At 42.7% G+C, this 25,405-nt stretch overlaps 1 protein-coding gene across 7 annotated transcripts in view; it reads left to right on the top strand.

Moving 5' to 3' along the window:
• Nucleotides 1-25,405, top strand: part of PITPNM3 (PITPNM family member 3) — a 315,040-nt gene that overhangs the window by 230,522 nt on the left and 59,113 nt on the right. For all 7 annotated transcript variants that reach the window (XM_067537998.1, XM_067538000.1, XM_067537997.1 and 4 more), the window contains one exon: nt 24,859-25,048. In XM_067537998.1, coding sequence (XP_067394099.1) covers nt 24,859-25,048 — 190 coding nt within the window. The remainder of the gene's footprint in view (nt 1-24,858; nt 25,049-25,405) is intronic.

The raw sequence follows: 25,405 nt of genomic DNA on the forward strand, positions 1-25,405 counted from the left end.
ATTCCTGATTATAAATATATGAAGGTCAACACTTAGACCAATAAAGTTAACCTTTGAACGCCATGGGAAAAGTCACTTAATTGTTTACAGAACAAAAATCTGCTTTTGATCTCTACTTCCTCCTTCTCTGGGTATAGTCCTGATGGAGTGGTGTGATGACAATGCTCCAGCCTAGAAGGGTTTAGACTTCTTCAGTGAATTATTTTCTTGTTGCGAAAGAAATTGTGCTCAAATGAAGGATGTTCTTTCCTAATCTATTTTTAATTAACAGAATGTATGTAGAGCCTAATCCAGCATTCATTGAGAATAATGCCGAAAGAATCCCATTGATTTCAACGGACACTGGATTTGGCCAATAGCTCCTATTAATGCATTGAACAAGAATGGACTAAACATGGCAGCAAAGCTTCCATTGACACAGCAGTAGGATACCCAAATATTGTGAAGAAGAGCATAGTATGCTGAAATCTTGAGCTGGTTTATTTCTATGACCAGTGGGAATGTCTAACTGCTTTGCAAAACTCCATTCCAAATATATTAAAATGTCTTTTGCTAGGCAAGAACATGTGGGCTGGATTCTGGGTCCCATTGATGTCTGTTGTCTTATCCTAATCCTGGCCATCTGTTTTCTCTACCCTCTGTGTAGGGGGTGTATTGGAGGTGATAAGGGGAATGGGCATGGCAAAGAGAGGCTGGCACGACTGCTGCAGGTAGCGAAGTTTAGAGCAGCACTTAGGAATTAGCTTCTCTCTACTCAAGGGAGCGATGGATAGATCGACTAATCAGTTTCACTTTTGTATCTAGTCACCTTCAGGTTCTTTTTTCCTTGTTTATTTTGAGAAAAACACAAAAGATAAACAAAAAGCCTCAACCAGGAAAAGCAAATTTGTTCTTTAAAAATCAGGGTTTTTTTTGCTAATCAAATATTGTTAGTAACACAGATTAGGAAATCTGTCTTAAAAATAGATCATTTTTTGCTTGACCCCATCCTTTGAAATATGCCACACAATCGGCTGTCAATGTAAACTATGCACAGACCCAAACTGATAAGAGCTACGGTTTGTGGACACCACGTGACATATAGTAGATTGGCTGTAAAGCAAAGAACATTTTGTTACTCCCTTACGTTTTCTAGCTGTTAGGTCCAGTCTGAGGCACTGTTCTGAAGAAGAACCGTAGTACTTTATATAATTAGCAATGACCATACTTTCTGTTCAAGTGACTGAATTAAAACATTAGTTTGGATTTTTTTTTTTAAAAGAATCTTTCACAAAGATATTTTAGTTCCTGCCCATCTCTCTGTAGGACAATATATTATGCCTGGTCTGTACAATTAATCTATCAGATCATATTGTCGTTAAAGCCAGTAGCTTTCTGAGATTTCTGGTGGGAATTCTGTGCAGTGAAAATTATTGTGCTATAAAACACTAGCATAATATTTCAGAAGAAAAACAAGCCACAATGAAAAATTAAATGTAACTTTCAGTGAGATGATATTCAGCAATTACACCTCAGAGACACTTAGTCTAATATTTACTGCGCTCTTACAGCAAAAACCAATCTTCATAACTTTAAGCTGCTAACTAGACATTAAAAACGGGTACCTCCTAAAGTCCCCATTCTCTGTGCTCATATAAAAAGATCTTCCCCTTGAATTAGTTTATCATGACTATTAGCTTTAGCATTTATCATCACTATAGTAGTAGTAATTCTAGATTCGTGTTCCTTTGAACACCACTGTGTGACATAAGAGATGACATCCAGCAGCTCCTTCTGGAGAGGAAAGCTGGCTTTCGTGCTTAAGGTATTGGGCTGGCCGTCAGACGATCTGGATTCAACTTCTGGATCTGCCACAGACTCCCTGTATGATCTTAGGCCAAGTCAGTTAATCTCTGCGCTTCATTTCTCCACAAACTTAATTAACAATGACAGAAAGCTACTGCGTTGGGTGTGTGTGTGTGTAGGTGTATGTGTGGAAAAGAGCTCTTCTACTTTGGGCCTGTTACAAAGCCTATAGAAATCAACAAAGACTTGAGTGGACTTTGGGTCATGGTGTTAGGCCCTGATTCTGCAAAAGGAAGTTAATGGGACTTGGTGAAGGAGTAACAGTCTACTTGTAGCACTGGGGCCCTAGTAGCAACAATGTAACAGATTTGATTTTTCTTTCCCTCCCTGCCAAAACCTTCTTCCCACATGACATGACCACACCAAGCAATGGGGGCCAATCCTGCCTTTTTAGCACCTGGTAGGAAAGCTGCCATTGACTTTACTAAGGTTGGCTCTCATATCATTGTAATGGTAATTGATTATTTTCTTCCCGATTCTGTTAATGTAATTCTGTTTGACATTAGACCAGGCAGCATTCCAAAAAGTAGGCTAGCTGTGTAAATATAGAATGCTCCCTAATGGGTAGAATTAAAACCTTTAACAACCTCTTGGCTGTTTTTTCATGGTCTGGTGAAATGAATTCAGAAATAAATGATACGGTTTTTCTTTGGTTTCATCCATAAAAACGCTTTGCAAATATTGGCCTGGGACTCGTCTCAAAACATTTCCACTTCCCTAATTGCCCTTTTTTTGCTCATTATTTTTGCAGCACTGGAATTCATTTATTAAAACGACAAACTTTTCAAGTAACTAGGTTTTTCCTGTCCTGAGCTTTTCTGTGCTAATAGCTTTTGTATCCAGTAAATGGCATTTTCTAGGCCAATTTGATTGTAAACTCTGAGAACTGTGGTCTGTTCTCTTTAAGAAAAGGACATTTGAAGCAAGACAAAAGGTATGCAAAGTGGGGGGGGGGGGAGGAGGAAGGGGAACATAGCCTTTTTGTCCATAAGTTAATCCAGTATCATTAGGAGGGCAGAGGGGAAGTAGATGGTATAGGAAATGCCCCACCCATAATATTAAATCAGAGGTACAAACCATGGACCCAATTCTCTATTCTGCTATGGCCCTTTTGTACCACTCTGCAGACACAATGGCTAGAAACCCAGTGTAGCGGGCCAGATGAGAAATCCCTAGGGTTGCCACTTGCCCAGATTTTCCTAGGATCATCCCTTTTTTGATATAACTGTCCCAGGAAATCTGTAAGGATGCTCAATATACACTGCCAGCTGTCCAGTTTCATGGACTCAGGACCCTCCCAGTTGTCCCTGTTTTTTGTACCTCAGAGGTGGTGGTGATACCAACTGTGTTTCACCCAGGAATGTCCCCTTTGCAGGGGAGATTTCCAGAATTGCCACATTTCCCACAATATATTTCAGTTTTGACAAAAACTGATTTTTTTTTTCCAGTAGAAAACTGTTCCATTGAGAAATTTTTGACAATCTCTAAATGGAACCATATATTATTTTTCTGATTGAAGTGGGTAGCATTTACCAGTATCTCTTTGGTGTTGAGCTATGTTCTTACTTTGTAAATACCTTCCCTGTTAAAAACCAGAATCCTAACAGAATGTTACCACAGCAGAGATGTTCCTCTAGAAATTAATTTCAATAAAGCTGAGTAAGGTTTTTGGCAAGACGGTCTCTGCCCCAAAGAGCTTACAGTCTAAGGTTATGTGTACACCAGCACTTTTGTTGGTAAAACATATGTCGCTCAGGGATGTGAAAAAACACACCCCTGACCGACATAAGTTACACTGACAAAAGCGTTGGTGTGTACAGCGTTATGTCAGCGGGATCTCTCTCCCATCAGCGTAGAGCGGCTTCATGGGAGGCTTTCCAGCGGTGCAGCTGCAGCGATACAGCTGTGCCTCTGGAAGGGCTCTAGTGTAGACAGTCTAAGACAAGAGAGGACAGATTGATACAGACACCAAAGTAGCTGAATTAATAAAGGTTGTCAGTGTTGAAGGGGGTGGGTGGAGGGGGAAACTTGTTCTTACTGTTTTGAAGATACTAAACCGTGATGGAATAGGTTTAGATGAAGGGAAGCAAGAGGAAGGCTGATAGTGCTGAATATTTCATTCTGTCTTGCTTTCTCATTTTAATAACTTATTCAAATGCTTCCTCTCATATTTGAGAGCAGACGCTCTGTGGAAGATCGAAAGCTTGTGTCTCTCACCATCAGAAGTCAGTCCAATAAAAGATATTGCCTCACCCACCTTGCCTCGCTAATACCCTGGGACTAACACCGTTACAACACCACGTCCTCTTATATTCAGCATTTTTATTTTGAGTGCAACATCATAACAACAGCAATCCATTTCTGAAGTTTGAATTATGGGACACCTGATATGCTTCAGTTGTATTGGTGTGATAGGAGTATTCAAATGTAACTGTGTAAGCAAAGCATATTCTCCATTTCCACTAACCTGCTGCAGATTGATCTGTATGCACTGCCTCACCACTTGCAAATTCTTACTATTTTCCTATACTGAGTGCTTTTCCCCAGTATTTCAGTGGCCTTGTAGATACAGGACTAGATTGTGCCCTTGTCTGTCTTGGCTGTGCAGGGGAGTAACAATCCCCATAAACTTCTTTACACTGTTAGATCTGTTGTGAAGCACAGTACCTATTCTCTAGATGCTCCCTCCTGTGAGCAAGTGGAGAAAGGAGGGAGAAACAGAATGACGGGCCAGACATGAGGAAGATCGTAAACTGCACCCTTTCAAGATGCAGAGTAATGTTCGGAGTCGTCATTCCTCCCCTGAGCTGCCCCAGAGTTAGAGCACTTATACTCTAGTAGGCTGTTCAAGGCTGAGCCTCCAGGGACAATTCTGGCTCATATGTACTTAAGCACTATGGGGGCTTGTGGATGGGCCCCTGGAAGCAGGGGGGGGCAGCGTCCAGGCTCCTCCCTCTGGATCCTTCTCAGAGGGGGACCACCCCTCCTGGCTATCTCCTGCCAGGAGTGGTCTCAAGCCCCTTTTCCAGGCAAGCAATCTTTCACCCGGCCCTCCGGCAGGGCTGGCCAACGAATAGTCTAGCGCCCGGCCCTCCGGCAGGGCTGGCCAACGAATAGTCTAGCGCCCGGCCCTCCGGCAGGGCTGGCAAGTAAGCAGGCCCGCTCTCTGGAGTGGTATGGAGGGTGAGGCTCTCTCGGGCTGCTAGGGAAGGGGGACGCAGGCCCACCCGTCTCCACGGCATCCAAGCCCAGGGCCCTTGCAGTGGCAAAGGCATTTGCCACGGGGGCAGTAGGGCTCCACCCACAACATGCCGCCCGGGTTGCCCCAGACTCAGCCATGAACTTGTGGCTGCCCCTGGGCTTCTTCCTCCCCAAAACCCCCGGTACCTGCCTCCTTCGGGTCACCTACGAGGCCCTCCTCATCCACGGGTGGCAGCTCTGGCAACTCCATGGGTTCCTCCATGGAGGGCAGCTCTTCCAGGTCCTCCGGCCCCAGGCCACAGGCAGAGCTGGTAGGTTCTCCAGGTCCCAGGCCCTGTACTGCTCAGGTTGGCCCTCCTCTGGCTCCCAGGCCACGGGCATCTCAGGTGGGGCCTATTCTGGCTCCCAGGCAGTGGGGAGCTCCGGTGAGACCTCCACTGGTTCCCAGGCTGGGGGTAAGACCGGCCACTCCCTTTCAGCGTGGGTCTCTGGCCTAGCCTTAGCTAGGAGCTCAAGAGGAGAAGCATCCTTCTCCCTTGGCCATCCTCTCTTGACTGGGCTTGCAGGCCTGGGTCTTAAAGGCCTGGCTCCGCCCCCCTGCTTCCGGTCAGGTGGTGTCCCTGGGGCTTTTAAAGGCCTGGACCCGCCCACCTACTTCCAGTTAGGGTTTTTCCTTTGCGGCTCTACCAGCCAGGGTGGGTCTGGCTCCGGCTCCCCCTCTGGGTCCTTCTCAGAGGGGGACTACCCCTCCTGGCTACAGGGCTGATTCTTCTTTGTGCTGTATCTTGTATGTGCTGCCCACATCACTATGAAGTGGGTGTAAAAATGCTACCATATTAGATAGTCAGCATTCCATACTCCCTTTACACAGGTGCAAATGACTGCACAAGGGCAGTGGAGAATCAGGCTCTATATCTCTCTCCATATATTATGGAAAATATTCATGATACCATTAGTTCATGCATCTTTCAGCACTTATTGCTAGTCTTTGCAAAGCACAGCTTCTGGCCCAGACATTAGATTAGTATATTCATAGACTAAGGCCAGAGGGGACCGGTATGATCATCTAGTCTGACTGTCTGCATGCACGGCCCATAGGATATTTCCCAGAATCTGGATTAAAGCATGTCTTTCACTAATGTACAGAATGGAATTCTGTAGCACTGTAAAAAAAAAAAAAAAAAAAACAACAACAAAAAACCTTAGAAAAAGAGATGCTATCCTTTTTGAAGGATCCTGGTGATTTAGAATGCATTTTATGGCACCCTTAAGTGTCTTTTCTAAGCCAGCATTCCTCAGCAGCTAACAAGCCAGATGCTATCTTTGCTGCTTCCCAATGGACTCACAAGGGACTTGGGCTCTGGATGATGGAACAGTATTGTGGATATATTGAAGGGGCAGCACATCCATCCACATAATCATGTTAAGCTCCATATTGGTTCTGTAAGATCTGCCCAGAGAATGTGAAATTGAATTGAATCAGATAGAACGTGCCTAGAGCGTCTGCTCTCCCAGTTGTTTGTTCCACCAAAGGGTTAAAACAGCGAGTGTGCTTTTAGAGCAGGCTGTATATATGAGACTAATAAAAGATGAAAAGGCTGGTCCTGCTACGTTGCGTTTTAGTAGATTTTGGCTTTGTCTACCTGACCCTGCAGTCCATGCTATGAAGATGTGAATTGCAGTGCATGCTACAGTGCTGTGCTCTCTAATTCTCCTGCATGGATGCTGCCAGTGTGAGCTAAAAGGCACCTGGTTTGTGTTAACGTAGTCCTCCTCCTTCAAACAAGACTAAGGCTATGTCTGCACTGACAGCGGCAGATCGATCTAATAAAACCACCTCCAAAAAAAGCATGCACTGCGTCGACAGGTACGCATTTCCCATCTGTGCAGCGTAGTGGAGACGGCGCGCAAAGCGGACATTACAAAATCGACAGGAGTTACGCAAGCTACTCTATGTAGCTTGCGTGACTCCCACCGACTGCTGCCGAATTTGCCAGTCAGTGTAGACCAGGCCATTGTCAGGGCGAACTAGCTATCTTTTTGTTCATGCCAGCTGCATCCACATGGGGGAGTTACAGCACAGTATCCAGCAGTTCACATCCCTGGAGTCTGCACCGCAGGGCCATGTAGACAGCCCTTCAATCTATATAAACAGAATACTTCGTAAAATGCACAGAGAAAAATGAAAACCGGTTTCTGCTTTAACTTATACCGCACTGTTTTCTGAGCCATAATGACCTACTCAATATGGCAACCACTACTGGAGAGGAAGGATGGCCCAGTGGTTAGGGCACTAGTCTAGGACTGAGTGACCCAACTTCAATTCATTCCTCTGCCACAGGCTGCCGTTTGACCGTGGGCAAGCCATTTAGCCTCTCTTCTCTGTACCTCAGTTCCCCATCTGTACAATGATGATAATGGCACTTCCCTACCTCACAGGGGTTTGTGAGATAAATACTTTAAATATTGTGAGTTGCTCAGATACTATGGTAATGGGGATTATATAACTACCTAAAATAGCTAGATATGACTAATTTTCAGAAATTAGTGTTTTCTAATAATAAAAAGTAAACAGATATATTTAAATGCAAGTTGTTCAGTACAGTTATTCATAATAGAATGCTGTATACATTGATATAGCAGAGTAGTGGAAATCTTTACTTATAAGTTATAAAGCAATCAACGATGTAGTTGTGATGCACGCTGAAGTATTTGACTAATGGAATTGTTTCAGTTAAACCTTTCTAAAGAATATAAGATTCATTTTTACATATATCCACTCATCTTGCCAATTTTCTCTAATGGATTCAAAGGCAGCTTCTGTTGTTCCTTTTTATTTTTGCTATGATCTCATATTGAATGAGAGCAAGTTATAGAAGGATTAATCATCCTGGTCCTAAAAAGACAAAAGGGAGTTATTCCATGAGATAGTAAAAAAGGCTCGTTGGCACATTTAAGATCACAAATCTCTTGTCATCTCCAAACTGGGTCATTTGGGAGCTTTCCTTACAATGAAAGATACAAACCAGTCACTTGCATTGACAACACATTTCTACTTTAAGATATTTGGAAATAAACTAATTTTTGTTTTCAAATCATTAAAAGACTTGTACACAGGAGCCACTTTAATTTTTCTCTGTGTGCATCATTAACGATGGTGTAATAATGTATACATACAAAGGGGATTAAGTTAAGATTAGAGTTAAGATTGTACAAGAACCCCTCTCCTTTCCTGGCTTTTGAGTGCCTGAATTTGTAACCTTACCATACCACTGCTGTTGGAGGTTATTTAGACGGAATTCCATCTGTAGATTATTTAATCGTTGCTGTGTTGTTATAATGTACAGAGGGTATGGTACTGGCTGAAGGCATTCACTGCATTGTAAAGGCAGGTGGTTCTTTTAGCCCCTGGTGTTTCTTGTGCCATTAGCTCCTGATTGTATTGAAATCAATCTGTTGTATTGCCTCTTTAACTAAAGCACATTTGTCTTCAAACTAACAGAGCACCTGACAACTTGATGTCAAATGGGCATTCCATTTTTGTGCTGACCATATAAAGCCATTCAACTGGGATGATTCTTACAAAACACATCTGTATTTAAATGGTGACTGAGATGGATTATGGATTACTTTGTAGTAATCAATTAGCTGCATTATGGTCCTAGAACTCATTAAAGATCAGTCAGCTGGGGAAAGCCACGTGTGCACATCCCTATGCGTGATATTGCTGAGACCAAAGTTCATATCGATTGAATGATCAGTGCTGCAATAGCAGGCAGATTTCATCTTCAATATGTTTCTTTTAAAAAAATTAGCCTACCTGCTGATCCTCTGTTGCATATGGATGCTCATTTTCAGAAACTAGAGATTAAAGATTTTCCTTTCAGTTTGTCTAAAACTCAGGAGTATTTGCTTCATGGAAATCTATACAATACCTGAGAGCACTTCATAATCCTACATCTCCACTGTTCCCCATTTCAAGGGACATTTAAACTCCCAGGATTATCAGTGTTCCAGGCACGTTTGATGTCACTTCATTTTTATTACTGAAAATTATTTGCATCAAAAGTAAAGAATCATGGAACTGAGGCGATAGATAGGATCATTTAAACTAAAGCAATGGATTGCAGAACATCTTCGGTTTCCTGCATGACTCAGTTTTTTGTGCCCCTCATTTTGGGTCTTTGTCAAACATTGCATCCGCATTTGGGCCTTCACAAGTGGTTGAGAAGTATATTTGTACTTCTGTCATGGGACGTACTGTCATTGTGTTATGATGAGTGGGACTGGAAAAAGGAGGTCAGGTTTCAAGACCAACCTAGTTAGGTGTGATAGGTGGAGCTCAGGAATGCATGCTGGTGGCAAACCCCAAGTTGCAACCAGCCAAATGCTGCAGGGCTCCCAGCACATAAGTAACACTGTCCTCTCTGCATGTTCAGTAAAGATCTCTCCTGAAATTCTGCCTGCCTTCTGCATCCTTTATTGCTAATGGAGGAAGCATGAAGTCTTGGAATTCTACCAGGCCTCGCTGTATAAAGGAACCTGATGTTATTCAGTTTATGCTACAGGGCAGGAAACGCTTTACTGGTCAGGGGAATTTTAAGATGATGCCTCAAAGTGGTGTAAATTTATCTGGAAAGCCAAAGTTAGACACACCGCTTTTCTCACGGGGTGAACAGTAATTTGAAAAGCAGGAAATGCACTCTGAAGTGCAGGGACTAGCTTTCAGAGTGTCCACTGCATGGCAGGAGCCACCATTTGCACCTCTCTCCGTGCCGTGCAAGTGTGTCTGCAGTCCTGTGGGACCATTAATAAAGATCAGGACAAATCACCTGAGAAGCAGAGATAAAGCTTTCTTGGTTGAGAGGGCTCCAGAGAAGAATAGATTAGAGTGATCCAGTCTCTAGCCATTCTAAGCTAGCTGCAGGCCCATTTTTCAATAAAGATTCCCCACCATAACTGGAATGATTAAAAAAGAGAGAGAAGAGCCCAATATTGTATGAAGTCCACCATGGAGTGCAGCGGTAATTTACTTGTGCAGCTCTTACATGCTACACTGATGGGGCCTAAAAGTAAATCTCTAAGGTTTGATTTATATTTTTAAAAGCACTTTGAGGTTCTCTAATGAGAGCTCTACACTCAAGCACATTAGCTTTTAATGCAAACTCTTTTCTCTCGGAGTCCAGTGCCCTGAGTTATCCTTCCTGTTGTAAGGGCTACCCACACTACAAGCACAATCCAAACTGCATCCAGCGGGAGGTATACATTCAACAAAGCCACAGAGCCAGTGACTATAGCATAAGTACATTGTAGCACAGTGAAGTGTAAGGTTGAAAGCCATGATCCATGATGTGCGTTTATAACTTCACATTACTAACTCACATTAGTTTCCTCTATCAACCAAATCAAGACAGTGTTTGATTTTTTCCCACACCCACCCATGTGAAAGATTTCCCTTCCCCCATGTGAAAAATTTGCCATCCTCTCATTGAGTGCTATATTTTCCCTCCTATTGTCCTAGTTTATAAACTGTAATAAGACACAGCGACTTTCTTGTAGATGGCAAATGGATGTAGACTCCATTATGTCTTTTTTCATGTCGGGTAAAAGTTCCCAGAGGTTTATTATGAGAATAAATTTTTTAATATGCTCTTAGTTGCAGAGTATGCTATGTCAGCACAGCAGCCAGTAATGCAATAAAGAGAGATGAAATATTTCAAGCCTTTAACTACATTGCAAGGAGTAATATTTTTCTGCACGGTGATAGGATGCTTTTTATAAATAACTGCAGTTCTGACATTCCACAGCAATGCTGCAATCTGTATCCCAAGTTATCTAAGGTCCTTGTAACTCAAACATTTGGCAGCTCTTCTGCTCAGAAGGCTATATCCCTGTTATGCTATTAAAGTGATACCCAATAAAAATGGAAAGGCATCATTATTGCAATATACTGTAACATGATGCTCCAATCAAATATTACAACAACGATCATTTTGCAAAATGATGGCTCATTTGAGTCCCTCGTGCATACAAGGTAAACTCTACATTGCTGAATAAGACTGCTGCCTTTACATAGAGTTGACCTGAAGAAGAGCTCTGTGTAGGCTCAAACGCTTGTTTCTCTCACGGACAGATGTCGGCCCAATAAAAGACATTCCCTCACCTATCTTGTCTCTCTAACATCCTGGGACCAGCATGGCTACAACAACGCTGCATATTACATATAATGAGCAGATAGTTCACTGCTCAGCCACATGATTTATGAATTACCCTCAAGAAATGATAAACCTCCCAAAGATCTTGGTCCTACTTTCAAAGAGTGCCACTAAGGATCTATACTGGGTAGACGTTTTCAGGCATTGCAGTCCTCTTATGTTGAATTGTCATGATTATTGTTTGGTACCAAGGAGGCCAGTTTAGGATAGTTGCCGTATATGCAATCAGGCATATGATATAATCCTATGTTTCAAAGGTACCTTTCAAACAAAAAGTGTTGCATGTTGCTTTATAGCCAATTAGTTTTCTTCTGTAAATATAATCAGTCAGTCTAAGCTCTCTGGGGGCAGAGTCTGTTTGGTCTGCACATGCACCTGCACTTTCCTTGTGCCCACAGGTATGGCGGGCTGGAACAGACGAATTGCCCTCGGTTCTATCTCAATGGTCCTGGCCAGAGATGGTGTGTCCGGCAGCATTCGCTTGCAATTCCACCTGAACTAATTCTTAGCCCAATCTATTCTTTTGTAGTTTATACTTTTTATGGAGGGAGGGAGAGAGTGCAGGGCCTATTTTTCAGTGGGTTTTTTTTTCTGTTAGTTGAGGTTTTGCCATCTGTTCTCTTACCGCCTGATATGGGGGTTGGGGGTGCTCAAGAAAGTCTCTTTTGTTATTGGGAACGCTGAAGTCCCCAGGCTTCAAATGTTGACTCACTTGCCAGGAATCTTTCCCAGTTAGTGTTGGCCATTCACACCATATCCACTGCCTTAGGATTAGACACGTTCCTGCTCAGTGCAAGATCTGCACGAGTTTCAAAAGCCACTCTAGGAGGGACAGGGAGATAAAACTCTGTCTTCAAATGGTGGAGCAGTCCTTCTGCCCAGCTTCAGATCCTGACTTGGAGATCCCTCCCCACTATACTGTGGGCTCTGAGCGACCACAGTACCCTGTCATCCTCCACAACTTGCCCACCCTCCAGAACTCCAAGAGATGAACTTCTTACAGACTCAGGGAAGACTTCATCCAGGAGATCCATGAAAACTCATCAGAGAGAACTCTCTTCGAGCAGACCTACCACACCTGAGACCCTACACCCTTCAAAGGTTTCCACAGAGACTTGGAGATTGAAGTCCTTGAGTTTGTCTAAGTCGCAGGGTGCACTCACTCAATATCAAAGCCCTCGGTACCATCAAAACATGAGCATAATACTAGAGATAAGAACCCTGCACCTCAGAAGTCAGTACCACCTGCATTGACAATTCATTGGCTGTTGGTGCCACTCTCGGTACCACAGCCTTCCTCCTCTGGAGCTCACCAGGTCTCTGCATGAGCCCACCCAGTACCCCAGGAGTTCAGATTCTCCAGGGAGGGGGACCCATTTGTGTCTGACGAGTTTGAATCTCGTCATAGCTCTCTTAGACTCTCAGTACCACAGCCTGCATTATAGCTGGCACTGCATGGTTCCCCAGTACCCACACAGTCTGACAGGCAGACCATCACTCCACCAATGTCTGCTCCACGATTACGCTACATAGATGAGAGCTCTTCCGCCAGCATTAAACAATGGGTTCCTCCAGTTTGTCTTCAGACTGTTGTTACATCTTCAGCTGCATGGGCTGCAGACTTAACGAGAAATTAGCAAAGCATCAAAGGGCATGATAGATTCCCTCACACCAGAGTGACTTCAGTATTATCCCTTGCCTCTCTAGAGATTGTCTTTGATTAATGAAACCATCCCCCCCTGCTGGGTGAGCATATGTTTGCTTTTCCCTATTTTAAATTTCCATCACAGCCCGTCTCTGCAGAGACAGGGTGATAACCATTCCATTCTTACTATATAGTAAAAATTTATTTCTCTCCTTCACAGTATATTCCCTGATATGAATATGTTAAACAGTAGCTCAGTATAGTATTTAAGATTGGGGGGGGGAGAAGAGAAGGCGGGAGGGAGATGGGCACATGCTATGGGTCTGATTCTCTTCTTATATCGGTGTAAATCTGGAATAACTGCATTGAACTCAACGGAGTTACACTGGTGATAGTGAGAGGAGAATCAAATGTCACTGGATTTCTTTCTTCTGTTTCCCAGCGAAGTTGGAGAACTCCTTTATGCTGGTTTCATCCAGCACTTTCATTTAAGCGATGGTTCCTTTCACAACCTGCCATGAATTTGGTCTCTTTGTCGCTGTAAAAAGTAATACAGTATGTTGCTCCTATGCATCTAAGTGTGATGTATCCATGTTAGCAGACTTGACTTGTATTAGTGTGAAGACACATCGTAGGCATAGGAGGAGTCTGATGCCAATAATAATATCACTAAGCTCTTACATAGTGTTTTTGATCTATAGCTCTTGAAGCTCCTTACAAGTTAGGTCAGGATCATAATCTCCATTTTACAGATGGGGAAACTGAGACACAAAGAGGTGAAGTGACTTACCCAAGGTCACTCTGTCAGGAGTCAGGAATTAGAATCCCACTCTCTGGAGTCCCAGTCGAGTTCACCAGAGTAAGGTGCCTTGTCCTAACCTGTTTACATGGAATGTTTGTGACTTCCCAGTGCCACGCTGTTTAGAAGCATTCCTTTGATTTGGCAGGATGTGCATCCCGTTGGTCATCCCCACGTCCTTTCCAATGAGGTATGCGTCACCTCCTGATTCTGAGGCACTATATACAGGGGCTAGCCTAGGTCCTTAAAAATAATTAGCAAGAAGGATGGGAATTTATTACTGGTTTAAACGAAGGTCTTTGACCTCCAGTCTAATCTCAGCCATTACTCTGAATCGCTGTGCGGCCTTGGGTAGGTTTCTTTGCCTGAGTTTCCCCACTTGTAAAATGGAGATGATACCCCCATCCTGCTCTAGGTTAGTCTAGACTAGGAAAAGTAGTTGAAGTCATGGTTTGCGATCATATTTTAACTAACCTGGGTCTTTCCCTTAGAGTAGATGAAGGTTTAACACCTTTTTCCTCAATTTAGCTGCTCAGGTGGGAAGTTAAATTTAGGTAAATGGCATTAACCTGTGCTTACAGTAGGGAGAAGGTCCGGATTAACTAATCTTTTCCCGGGCGGTTGTAAGGATTGGCAGTTGTTTGTAAAGTGCTTGAATAGCAAATAATTACCACAACACTTAGCACTCACTGAGAACTCTTTCATCCATCAATATCAAAAGGTTTTACAAAAGCAGGAAGGTGTCGTTATCCTTGGTTTGTGGATGGGGAAACTGAGGCATACAAAGCTTAGGTAACTTGTCTGAAGGTCACATAATAGGTCACTGGTAGAGGTGGGAGTGAAACCCAGGTCTCCTGGCTCCCAGTTCAGTGCTCGTCCCACTGGCCCACACTGCCTCCGACAAAACATGTTGAACAAAGTTGTGCTGAGAGAATACATGCTGGTGTGGGGTGGCATAAAGGTTGGGTTTGGAATAGTCACATTGTTCAGGAGTGCGGTAAGCCTGACAGCATGCATGGACTTACCCCCAGAGCAGAAAACCCCAGAGGACATGAGGCCTTTTCTCTGCATGCTTCTCCCTCTCTGTGGTGAGCTAGTGAGCAGGGCCTGAGAGTTCTGCTATGAAGTGCCTGACCTCAGGCCCCTTACTTGGCAAGCCAGCAGCACCTGCCCTAAACATGCGATAACATGGCCAATTCCTCTTTCTCTCTGTGTGCCCTGATGTCTGTTCCATGCTCAGCCATCTGGAAGGGTAAAGGAAAAGCCATGGAAGTGACTGCAGGGAAGACCAGTAAATTGGCAGCAGAAGTAAACTGCAAATAAGCTGAGCTCCTGCAGTTTCCTGTTTTGCCTCCCTTGAATCACAGCAGAGGGCATCAGAAGTGTTCAGCCCAGTGCAAATAGCTGAACTAGACGTTGGAATGAATTCCTGCAGTTAAATTTCAGTGTCTGGCGTGATATCAGCACTGCCTTGGCACGTTGTAGCATGGGGGTAGCCAGCCCATTTGGGGCTGTCACAGAGACGGGATTTTTTTTTTTTTTTTTTTTTTGAGTTTGTGCGGGTTTGCACCTGGAACATTCAGGGCTGAGAACTCCAGGATGCAATTACACAGAATAATTTATGGATGAACATCTTATTTAGTAAATTGTAGGGGAGGAGGTGTGTTTGATTACTGCAGTATTCCAGCCATGAGCTGCCAGATGACTGATCTACCAGAGTATTAGATCTGATCTTTAATAACGTTATCCTGCATTTTCTGAATAAGAAGTAGGTCAGGTAAGCAGAAGAATCGTCCTACTGTATTGTCAACTAAATCAGAAACAGGCTTGCATTGCATGCGCATATACACAGCATATGCGTATGAAGGAATTCTTTGCATTTCATTTTAACACACACAGACAGTTCTCATCCTGCAATCCCTTGCTTGTTCCTTAGCCCCATGGAAGTGCGTGTGACTGCTGAAGCAAAGGAAGGGAACTGGGAGCTTACATTGCAAAGTCTCATAAGCTGTTGAGTGCTCAAGGTTGTTTAGAATAGTCTGCTCCGATGTACATGACTCACTTTCAGTTCCCCACACCTGCCATAAATCAGAAAGAGGCTACATATGTATGCTACCTGGATCTGTTTGTAATGCATGACTGATCTCCTGTGACAGTCATCGCCAGTCTTCAGCGGTGAGGAGAGGCAAGGATAACACATGCTTACTCTAGCTATATTACTTGTGAGTAATCTCTTCTCTCCTCAAGAAGACTAAAGTTGTAATGTAGATCAGCCGCCATGTTTTTGATAGATTAATCTCAGCATCATACATTTATACACACATCAGTCCAAGGCTCCCAATCTCGGACTAGAATTTCAAGTAGATGGGCTTTTGCATAAGCTGGAAAATATTTATTACAAGTAAATAAAGGTAGTTAATTTTAGGAGACGGTTGCCCAATTATTGTACTGCAGTGATTTGAGTTTAGGGTGAAGTGGTTTCTGGCTGCTGTTCAGGGAGCCGGTTTTAAATTCTAAGGCCTTGATTCTGCAAAGTAGTTAAGCATGTTCTTAAATCCAGACCTATTCAGTAAAGTACCTTGAGCATGTGCTTATATCTCATTGAAATCAATGATCTTTGAGCATGTATTTCAAGTTAAGCACATGCTTAAGTGCTTTGCTGAACTGGGAACCAGTATTTCTACATGATTTGAGGTCTACCTGCCTGCCTGAAGGCTCACCTCTCTCCTTTGAAATACAGTGGCAATTATGACCAGTGTTGGCATTTGAGTGCATAATTTTCTGGTTTAAACATAAGTGGGATAGTGAGCAGGTTATTTTATGGGAAGAGACATTGACTTTGGAGTTGGTTACCTTCCTTGGTCCATCAGAGTCCAAGTCCATTGATTTTCCAGTTATGTTGCAAGACCTATCTATTCTCCTAGGTTTCTGAGAAGGGGGTAGGTTGGTGAGACTGTGGGTTGGCTCCAGGGGGATGGTATTTATTATCCCGAATAGGCTGCTGGGATTCAGCCACTTGATTAGTGTGTTTGTAAAATCTGTTATGTCTTCAAATGCACAGATACCTATCCAGCAAAACCCCCATATAGTGATAGTGTTGTTTGAATGTGCATTGACACACAGAGTAGAATGATTTTCTAGCTGTTTTATTGTATAAATAGAAATCTCTCCTCCTGTAATTTTTCCATAGACATTGTTTCACTAGGAATATTTTTAAATTGCAAATTAGGGTTAATTGAACCTGTTTGTAAAGCTGTCCTCAACCCACATCATAATGACTTTCAAAAGGAATGAATTTGTCCACCTATGTCTGGTACTTATGTGGCCCTCATCACAGTAGTATCCGAGCACTTCACAAACATGAATGCATTTATCTTCACAACATCTCTGTGAGACAAAGAGCTATGATCCCAGTTTTAACAGATGGGGGAGCTAAGGCATAGAAAGATTAAATGAGTTACCCCAAGGTCAGACGGGAAGACTGTGGGAGAACAGGGATTTGAATCCCGGTCTCCTAGTCCTAAAAACAGGATCATCCTACCTCTCCACCCTTCCTACAGCCTAAACATCCCATGTGCCCTAGAAACTCAAATGGTAGTTCATAGTCTTTTTGGAGCACTGCATTAGTTTTGAGTTGGCTGATGCAGTATTTTATAAAGTGGTTTAGTTTTTTGATATCAAAGGGAAGTGAGGCTCTGCAGACATCTGGAAGCGGAACAAAATTACTGATAGGATACTGCTTTTACTTTAAAGGCTGCCCTTTCCCCGCATCTTGTGGCATTTAGAGACGGTTTAGAGAGAGAATGGCAGAAAAGCCTTTTCTGATTGAGGTGAAAGAGTCTCTGCTTCTCATTTGGCTCTCTAATGTTTTATCCGTCTATCAGTATGCTTTTATAGCTACTATTTCCACCACTCACCCCATTTTCTTTTTGTATTACACAGTGTTTGAAGTAAGATGCCTCCAGATCTTAAGGGAAGAACATCCTGTTTTTCTTCCTTTACCAAATGAATAGATGGTTGGGGGAAGGAAAGGGGATGAAATGAACCACTAGCAGACACTAATGCTGATACACTTCTCAGATGCAAATGAAGAGCAGACCAGCTTCAATAATACCAAATAATCCAGGGTTCCACTATACAATCTAGTTACATAGCAGAGGACAGAGGCCATATGACTAACGTACAGCGATATGTTCCTGCCAATTACCCAGGGTCCAGTTCTGATATCAGTAGGGCTGCGTGTGGAATAAGATACTATTCTCTGTTCCCTGACATGTAGAGAAGGAAAAGGAGATCAACCCCTCCTGCCCCTCTCATTTTGACACCCGACATCATCACCTGGCATCAAAACCTTTCACTCAGAGACCCAGTCTGCTGATGGTATGTTGCAGTTCATGCCAAAATCTGACTGATTTTTGTGGCCTGACGGTATCCGTGCAATCCCAGTTCTTGGGTTGCAAGGCTGTCTAATTAAGACCAGGATGATCTTGTGAATCTCAGGACAGGCTGCAATCTTCGAGTAGTTATAAAGCACAAACAAACGCTAAGCATAAAAATTCATCAGCTCTGAAAACTGTACTAAAATTAATACAATTTCTTATTTTTAAGCAAATAATGCAAATATAAATCTCCTGATGAGGTCCGTGGCAAAACCTTCATTGACTCCAATGGTGCAGAATCCACCCCTTATGGAACTGGTTCCATTAGTTTACTCAGATAGCTAAGGGCTGCAGTCTGTTGCCTATAGGAAATGTTTTAAAATGCTAATAGTTTTGATGTCTGATACTACTCATAGTGTGAGTGATGTGTAGAAAAGTCTCCTAGACTTTTGATGTTTAACCCAGAGTTTAACCCAGCATTGGTTTAAGTCACAAGCAGGTTCAAGAGGAAGTATTCCATTAAAAGGTAATTCTGACATGTATGAACTGCTTTGAGGTTTGACTTATGAAAATAATTACTGAAATGGATGGGATGCTGTCCAAATGAACCTTGGGACCACAGTTCTTGAGAAACAATGAAAGCAAAAGGGAGAGAAAATAAAACATGGCACTTAGTGAAATGGCAATGTATCTAATGGACCACATCTGACATATGTAAAAGTCTAGTAATCATCGCCTATGGTCTGTCCATTGCCCTCCTTCCCTTTAGAAAGGGAACTGCACAAAATGATGGCTTGGCTTTTGAAAACATTGAGCAACCTCAACTTCCTAGCGAAGCTAATGGGAGCTGCAGGCACTTCTACAAGCAAATCGGACCATAAACTTCTAATCACCCCCCATGCAACAATGACTTGAGAGAAGCTCAGGCAGGCAGGTTAGCACAAGCATTAGCACATAGATTGTTCCCTCTGCCTTTTTGTTTGGCAAACATTAAGCCTCAAGCACCTTCCCCAAGAAGTCAGAAAGAAGGGACCAGCATGGGGTTGTGACCTGCACCAACTAATGTTTGAAAACTATTTTGCTAACTCCATATGTTGGATCTTGAATATTCTTTCTCTCTCCCAACCCCCATTATACAATCTCAATTACCCCTGCAAGCAGCTGCATCTGTGACGTTGTGTCACTTGTGTCCAGTAACGGATGTTCAAGATGGCTAGGGACTCTTCTATCCCACCCACTTGCACCCTTTCTCCATCTGAACCTTAGTTCTCCAGCGTCCTGGATCAGTTTTGAATGCAGTGCTGGCAATGAATGGGGACACTGCATCTGCAATATTATTACAATTAATGGGTTCACCTGCCTCCCTGTGATTTCCTGCCCCCCGCTTTGTGATTGCAGCACTACCAAACCGGCGCTTGTAAGGGCCTCCTGCAGTGTGCTGACAATGTACCAAGCTAACAAGCCTTTGTGTTTGTCTCTGCTTTAGCCCTGACATCCGGCCCATCTCTTGTGCTAAAGAGCTTCCTCCGTTCCACTGTGTCCTTTTCAAGTGCTGCTTTTTCATTTTCATTGGGTTTATGGTAACAAAAAAATCTCCCCTTCCATGACCTTTGTAAGAAAAATAAATGGTTATTTTCCCACCAGGTAATTATTTGTAATTAATTTAGTAGGAATTAATTGCTGAACTACAGCTTGATCCAGATTCTTTTGCTCACTCAAGAGAAATGTTGCTGGCTATTAATTTTTTTTTACCCTCTGCTTCGGTATATTTATTTTGCGGATTTCATTTTGTACCTTGCTTTTATTATGTAGATGTGATCATTTTTTCTCTCTCAAAAATTCCCATTCTAAATAATTATTTTGTGTGTGTTTTTAAGTGGGTGTTATTGGGCAGTTGTCATAGCTAGGGAGTCCTTTTTGTTTTATATTTTTAAAGTCTGGTTTTATTTTATTTGTGTATTCGTTTTATTTTGGCACTGGTATTCAGCAGTCTGTCTGCTTTGCTTTTGGATGGCTTAATCTGCTGGCAGAGTGAAGCCATGTTAATTGATAAGTTGATGGCTGCCTAGCAGAGCAGCTGAGCTCCAGGTCATAAAAAATGTTGAACTACTTAAGATGCAAAATATCCATCACTTGAGCGCTTCAGCACGGGCCAAACATGAAAATATGCAGTGAGGCTTAGAGCAAAATACAGACCAACCACTGCATTTCGGGGCTGTAAGTAGTTTTGTTCTTCTTAAATTGGTTTTATCTATGGTAGTGGTAATAGATCCATAGATCTAATCCAATCTCAAGCTGCACACTATTTAATATTGTTATAGCAGAGAAGTTGTACTAGACCCAGGGCAAGCACATAGTAACAGACGGTCCCTGCACTGAGAAGAATATATTCGAAAAAGGAGAAGAGACAGGCAAAGGAAAGGGTAGCTACATACAACCAAATGGACAGGTGGTGATATGCATCTGGCTGGCTAGTAACTTTTTGTGTGTGGTGTTGGATTTTTTTTTGCTCCCAGGATGAGCACCAGAGGAAGGATGTGGGGAGCGGGACGTAAACAAAATACAGTATTATGTATCTGTGATGTAGTTACATATCAGAAACAGAACGTATAACCTACTCATCACTTCAGCTGTAAATGCTTTGAGGCAAGGGCCATCTCTTTGTTATCTGTACAGTGCCTAGCACAAGAAGGTCCTGGTCCATTGCTGTGGCTCCGAGGCATTGCCCCAATAAAAATAAATAATAGCAGCTAAATAAAACCAGGTGTTTGTGTTGTGACCCCCAGTTTCATTTGAAAACTTAATGGTGGCTTAATGTCTGGAGAAAAGGATTTCAAGCCAGGACTCCTGGGTTCTCTGACTGATCAGCAACTGCCTCACTATCTGAGTTTGGCCAAGGCTCTTTTCCTCTCTGAGTGAAATTTACTTTCCTTTCACTCTCCTCCTCCCCCCCAACAAAGCCTTACTCATTGGGCTTTGAGAGTGGTGATGAAATCCAGCCCCACATACCTCAAATAGAGATCACGGTATAAAGTGATAGAGGAATTCTTTTTCACACAATGCATAATTGGGCTGTGGAACTCATTGCTGCAGGAGGTCATTGAGGTTAAGAATTTAGGAAGATTAAAAAAAGGATTGGTCATTTATATGGATGACAAGAATATGCAGAGTTAAAATAGATAATGCTAACACAAGCTTGAAAGGGATATTGAAACACCTGCTTCAGCATTTAAACCGATCTCTTAGTATAAGAGATTAGGAGGAGACCTAACAACAACAGCAGATCATCCTTCATCTGCCTACTGCAGGGTTCTTACACTCCCCCCAAAGCATTGGTAATAGCAACTGTCAAAGAAAGGATATTGGATTAGAGGTTCCTTTAGGAATTGCCAGACTGGATCAGACTATGTTCCAGTTCCTATGCAACTGACCCACTCCAGCATCCATTCCTTCAGCCCATAGGATCCTCTGCAGCATTTCCATGCGTTGTTAGCCCGGTAAGCCTCCGTCTAAACGATGGCATTTGTGTGATGTGCAGGCCCCTCTCACCAGGGTGAATTTGATTCTGCATCCAAGTAACTGTAAAAGGGCTATTACTGTTTTGAACTCACAGGGGTGGAGCAAGGCAACGTGATTAATGGTGGTCATGCATGTCTAGATTTGCAGGTGAAAGGGTATGTACTGCAGAAGTGCTATGTATTCTTATCAGTGCCTCTTAAAAAGAATTGCATAGGTCAACCCAGCTTGATAGAGAACTACTAGAGAGGGAAGGAGTTTACTGTAGGATTGAAGGGTTGAAGTTTCCAAGTTAGTCTGGGAGACTCACACATTTGCCAATTAAAATTCATGGAAGATGTATGTCTAAACCCCTTAGACAGCTTTGAAAATTTCAGCCTCAGGTACAGTCTGTGCCTAGATCTTTCATGTATAGAAGTTCCAGCAGAGAGAGAGAGATGGATATGATGCGTGACACATCAGACACAACCACGTGTACGTACAATAGAATGCAGTTCTGTCTTCATTCTGCACCCCACCTTCTGAGTGATTTTGTCCCACTTCAGTGGTAGGTGGTGGGGAGACAGTTCTCATTTTTGATAAATCCCACCTTGACTAAGGCTGCATAGATTTTTCAAAATCCATGTGGCTAGCAGGTGTAATTAGTCAGCTTCTGCAAAATACTGAGCTATGGAGACTGATACAAAATCCTATTTCCCTTGTGTAATCTCTGCTCTCTGCTTTCATAAACTTTCTGTGTTGATACAAGCTGGGAATCGCATGTGGGATGTTGTAAAAAAGAAATGTTGTTCCTCTGATAAATGAGGCTCATAAACACACAGAATTAATCATCTTTTATTGGACCAGCTTCTGTTGGTGAGAGAGACAAACTTTTGAGTTTACACTGACCTCTTCTTCTGGTCTGGGAAACATACTCAGACTGTCACAGATAAATACAAGTAGAACAGATTGTTCAGCATAAATAGTTAACCCATGTTTCAAGGAACTATTCAAGGTGAAATGGTCCATTAATACCCCTCCGGTCATGGGGCAGGAGGAGAGTAAGGAAAGGAGTGGACTGGGGCAAAATGCATCGCGCGGGGGGGGGGGGGGGCAGGATTGTTAGTGGGCCACTTCACCTTGAATGGTCCCTTGAAATGTGTGTTAGCAACTTATGCTAAACAATCTGTTCCACCTGTGACACTCTGAGGGCTAGTCTACACCTAACACTTACAGCGGCACAGCTGTATCGGTATAGGTGTGCTGCTGTAAGAGCGCTTGTGTAGCTGTGTTATGTCGATGGGAGAGAGCTCTCCCGCTGACATCATAAAACCTCCTAAACAAGCAGCGTCTCCCGCCGACATAGCACTGTCCACACCAGCGCTTATGCTGGCAAAACTTATATCGCTCGGAGGTGGGGGTTTTTCACACCCCTGAGTGACAAAAGTTTTGCCAGCGTAAGTGCTTGTGTAGACAAGGCCTGAGTGTCTTTTCCCAGACCTGAAGAGCTCCGTGTAAGCTTGAAAGTTTGTCTCTCTCACCAACAGAAGTTGGTCCAATAGAAGATATTACCTCATTCAACTTGTCTCTCTAATATCCTGGGACTGACATGGCTACAACAACACTGCATACAGCAGTGGCAGAATTAATAGTGTTCTGTGAAGTTTATGCAGGAAATTAACCAGCCCCCCCCCCCCCAAAAAAAAAAAAAAAAAAAAAAAAAAACCAACACAAAAACCCCAAACCCAAACCAAAAAAAGCCCTATCTTTCCCTCACTTAGACACTCAGCAGTCCAAAAGCTATTATTATACTGAAGGAGTCCCAGTAATATTGGCAATTATTGTTTTATAATTTGGTTATTGGAAAATACTTCTCAGTGTTATCCACGGTATCTTCTCCATACCTTTCTGCTCTGAGATCTGGTTGCTTTTTCTCTCTGATTGCCAGATGTAGATTACCTGACCACTGTAGCCTTTTGTTTCTTAGATGCAGGACTTGTTTTGTTCCCTTCCTCTTAGTTCAGGGATTGACCATCTAGATCACAGATAATGTTTATTTTTAATATCTAAACTCATTAACTTGAAAATCTTACCCCACACGTCTCTGTGCTTGTTTCCCCATGTGTGAAACCGTGATGGTGATTCTTACCTGCCTTGTTGTGAGATTTAAATAAAGTGCTTTGGGATCTTTGGATGGGAAATGCAAAATACTATTATTTATAAAGTCTTTGTCTTCCATCTCTGCAGCCTTGGATGAAATCCAGCCTAATTTTCAAAGTACTTTTGGCCTTAAGGTGCATTAATATATTCTGAGAGAACCTGGCATAAAGTGATGTGACTTGCAATTTCTGCTCTCTGGGAATTGTTTTTCCTGGTCACTTTTAAAGATCATCGAAGGCATGACTGATATGTTGGTACTAGGAAATGTGCAGAGCTGAAATCTAGACTGGACATAGTGTTTAAAACAGCACTGCTTTAAAGTGCGCTAAGGAACCTTTAGTGCTTTACCAGGAGGGTCTACAGACCAATTAATATACAGTATGTTTGTGCACTTTAGATATCACACCCCCTATAGAGCCTGTTAACTCACCATGTAGACAAGCCTCAGATAAAACAGGTATCCTAGTAAGTCTGAACATCAGTTTTCAAGCTAATTATGTTCTTTTGTATAATGATGATAAGTGAACATTTACATGTTATTTTGGGACATAAGTTTTAAAACTACTTTTATGTAATTGATCCGATTAATAGGCTGATCTTGTTCTGCCTTTTGGAAGGGATGTTATCGGGTCAGATTTTCTCCAAAATTTATACAAACAAACTTTTACAAAATCTTATTGATAGAAATGTTTCTGTATGCTTTTTAAAATAATTTCAGTGGGAGCCACTCCTTTGGAAGACAACTATATTCCACTGCAGTGCAGCCAGCTGCAGACCATCAATTGTTGTGTTGTGCTAATGTATGAAAACCAGAAACAGAAGCGGAATCTGTTTACTTCTTGCATTTGTCTTGGCTTCTGCAGTAAAAATGAGGAGCACAAATGGTAAAGAAAAAGTCAGATTTATAAAAACTCCTTCCATTTTAACAATTTAAGGCAGTGTCAATAACCCAGATCAAGAAAGCCTCGCTTTTAAACAGATGATTTTTAAGGTGACGGTGTTTTGTACCACACCTGAATAGCCCAGGAACATTTCAGTTTAACACACTGACATTGGAGCTGTATATTGCACGCTTCCTTTTTCTTTGCATTTTCCTGATGACAGTATCTTCTTCTTCAGCCTAAATCCCTACAGCTATGATGAGAACTGCCTCAGCAGTAGTGAAGACCACATCCCACTGGCTGCCTTGCCTTTGCTGGCTATTTCCTCCCCTCAGTACCAGGATGCAGTTGCCATGGTGATTAGCAGAGCCAACCAAGTTTACGATGAATTTCTCAAGTCTCCAGATGGGGCTGGTTTTAATGGACAGGTAGGACCATATCCTCTTACATCAAAGAAAAATGCCTTGGGCAAGTCTGGGTTTCCATTATTTTAGGCCATGGCGTTGAGTGTTTCAAGTTGCTAGTATGGGGATGACAGCAAATGAGACGAGGCAGTGTTAGCATGGGAGTAACTGTGCAAAATGCCTGTTAAACCAATGTGTGCCTTTCCCAGACCTGAAGAAGAACTCTGTGTAAGCTCAGAAGTTTGTTTCTTTCACCAATAGAAGTTGGTCCAATAAAAAATACTACCTCACCCACCTTGTCTCTCTATTAAACCTCTGAGCAAGCCCAGGGTAAACTAGATGCTTTCTCAAACCTGAGTAGTGTCAGTTTGAGTTGACAAC

Source organism: Emydura macquarii, unplaced genomic scaffold (assembly GCF_026122565.2).
Source record: "Emydura macquarii macquarii isolate MOO-44397 ecotype Brisbane River unplaced genomic scaffold, CSIRO-AGI_Emac_v2 contig_450, whole genome shotgun sequence".
NCBI lineage: Eukaryota > Metazoa > Chordata > Testudines > Chelidae > Emydura > Emydura macquarii.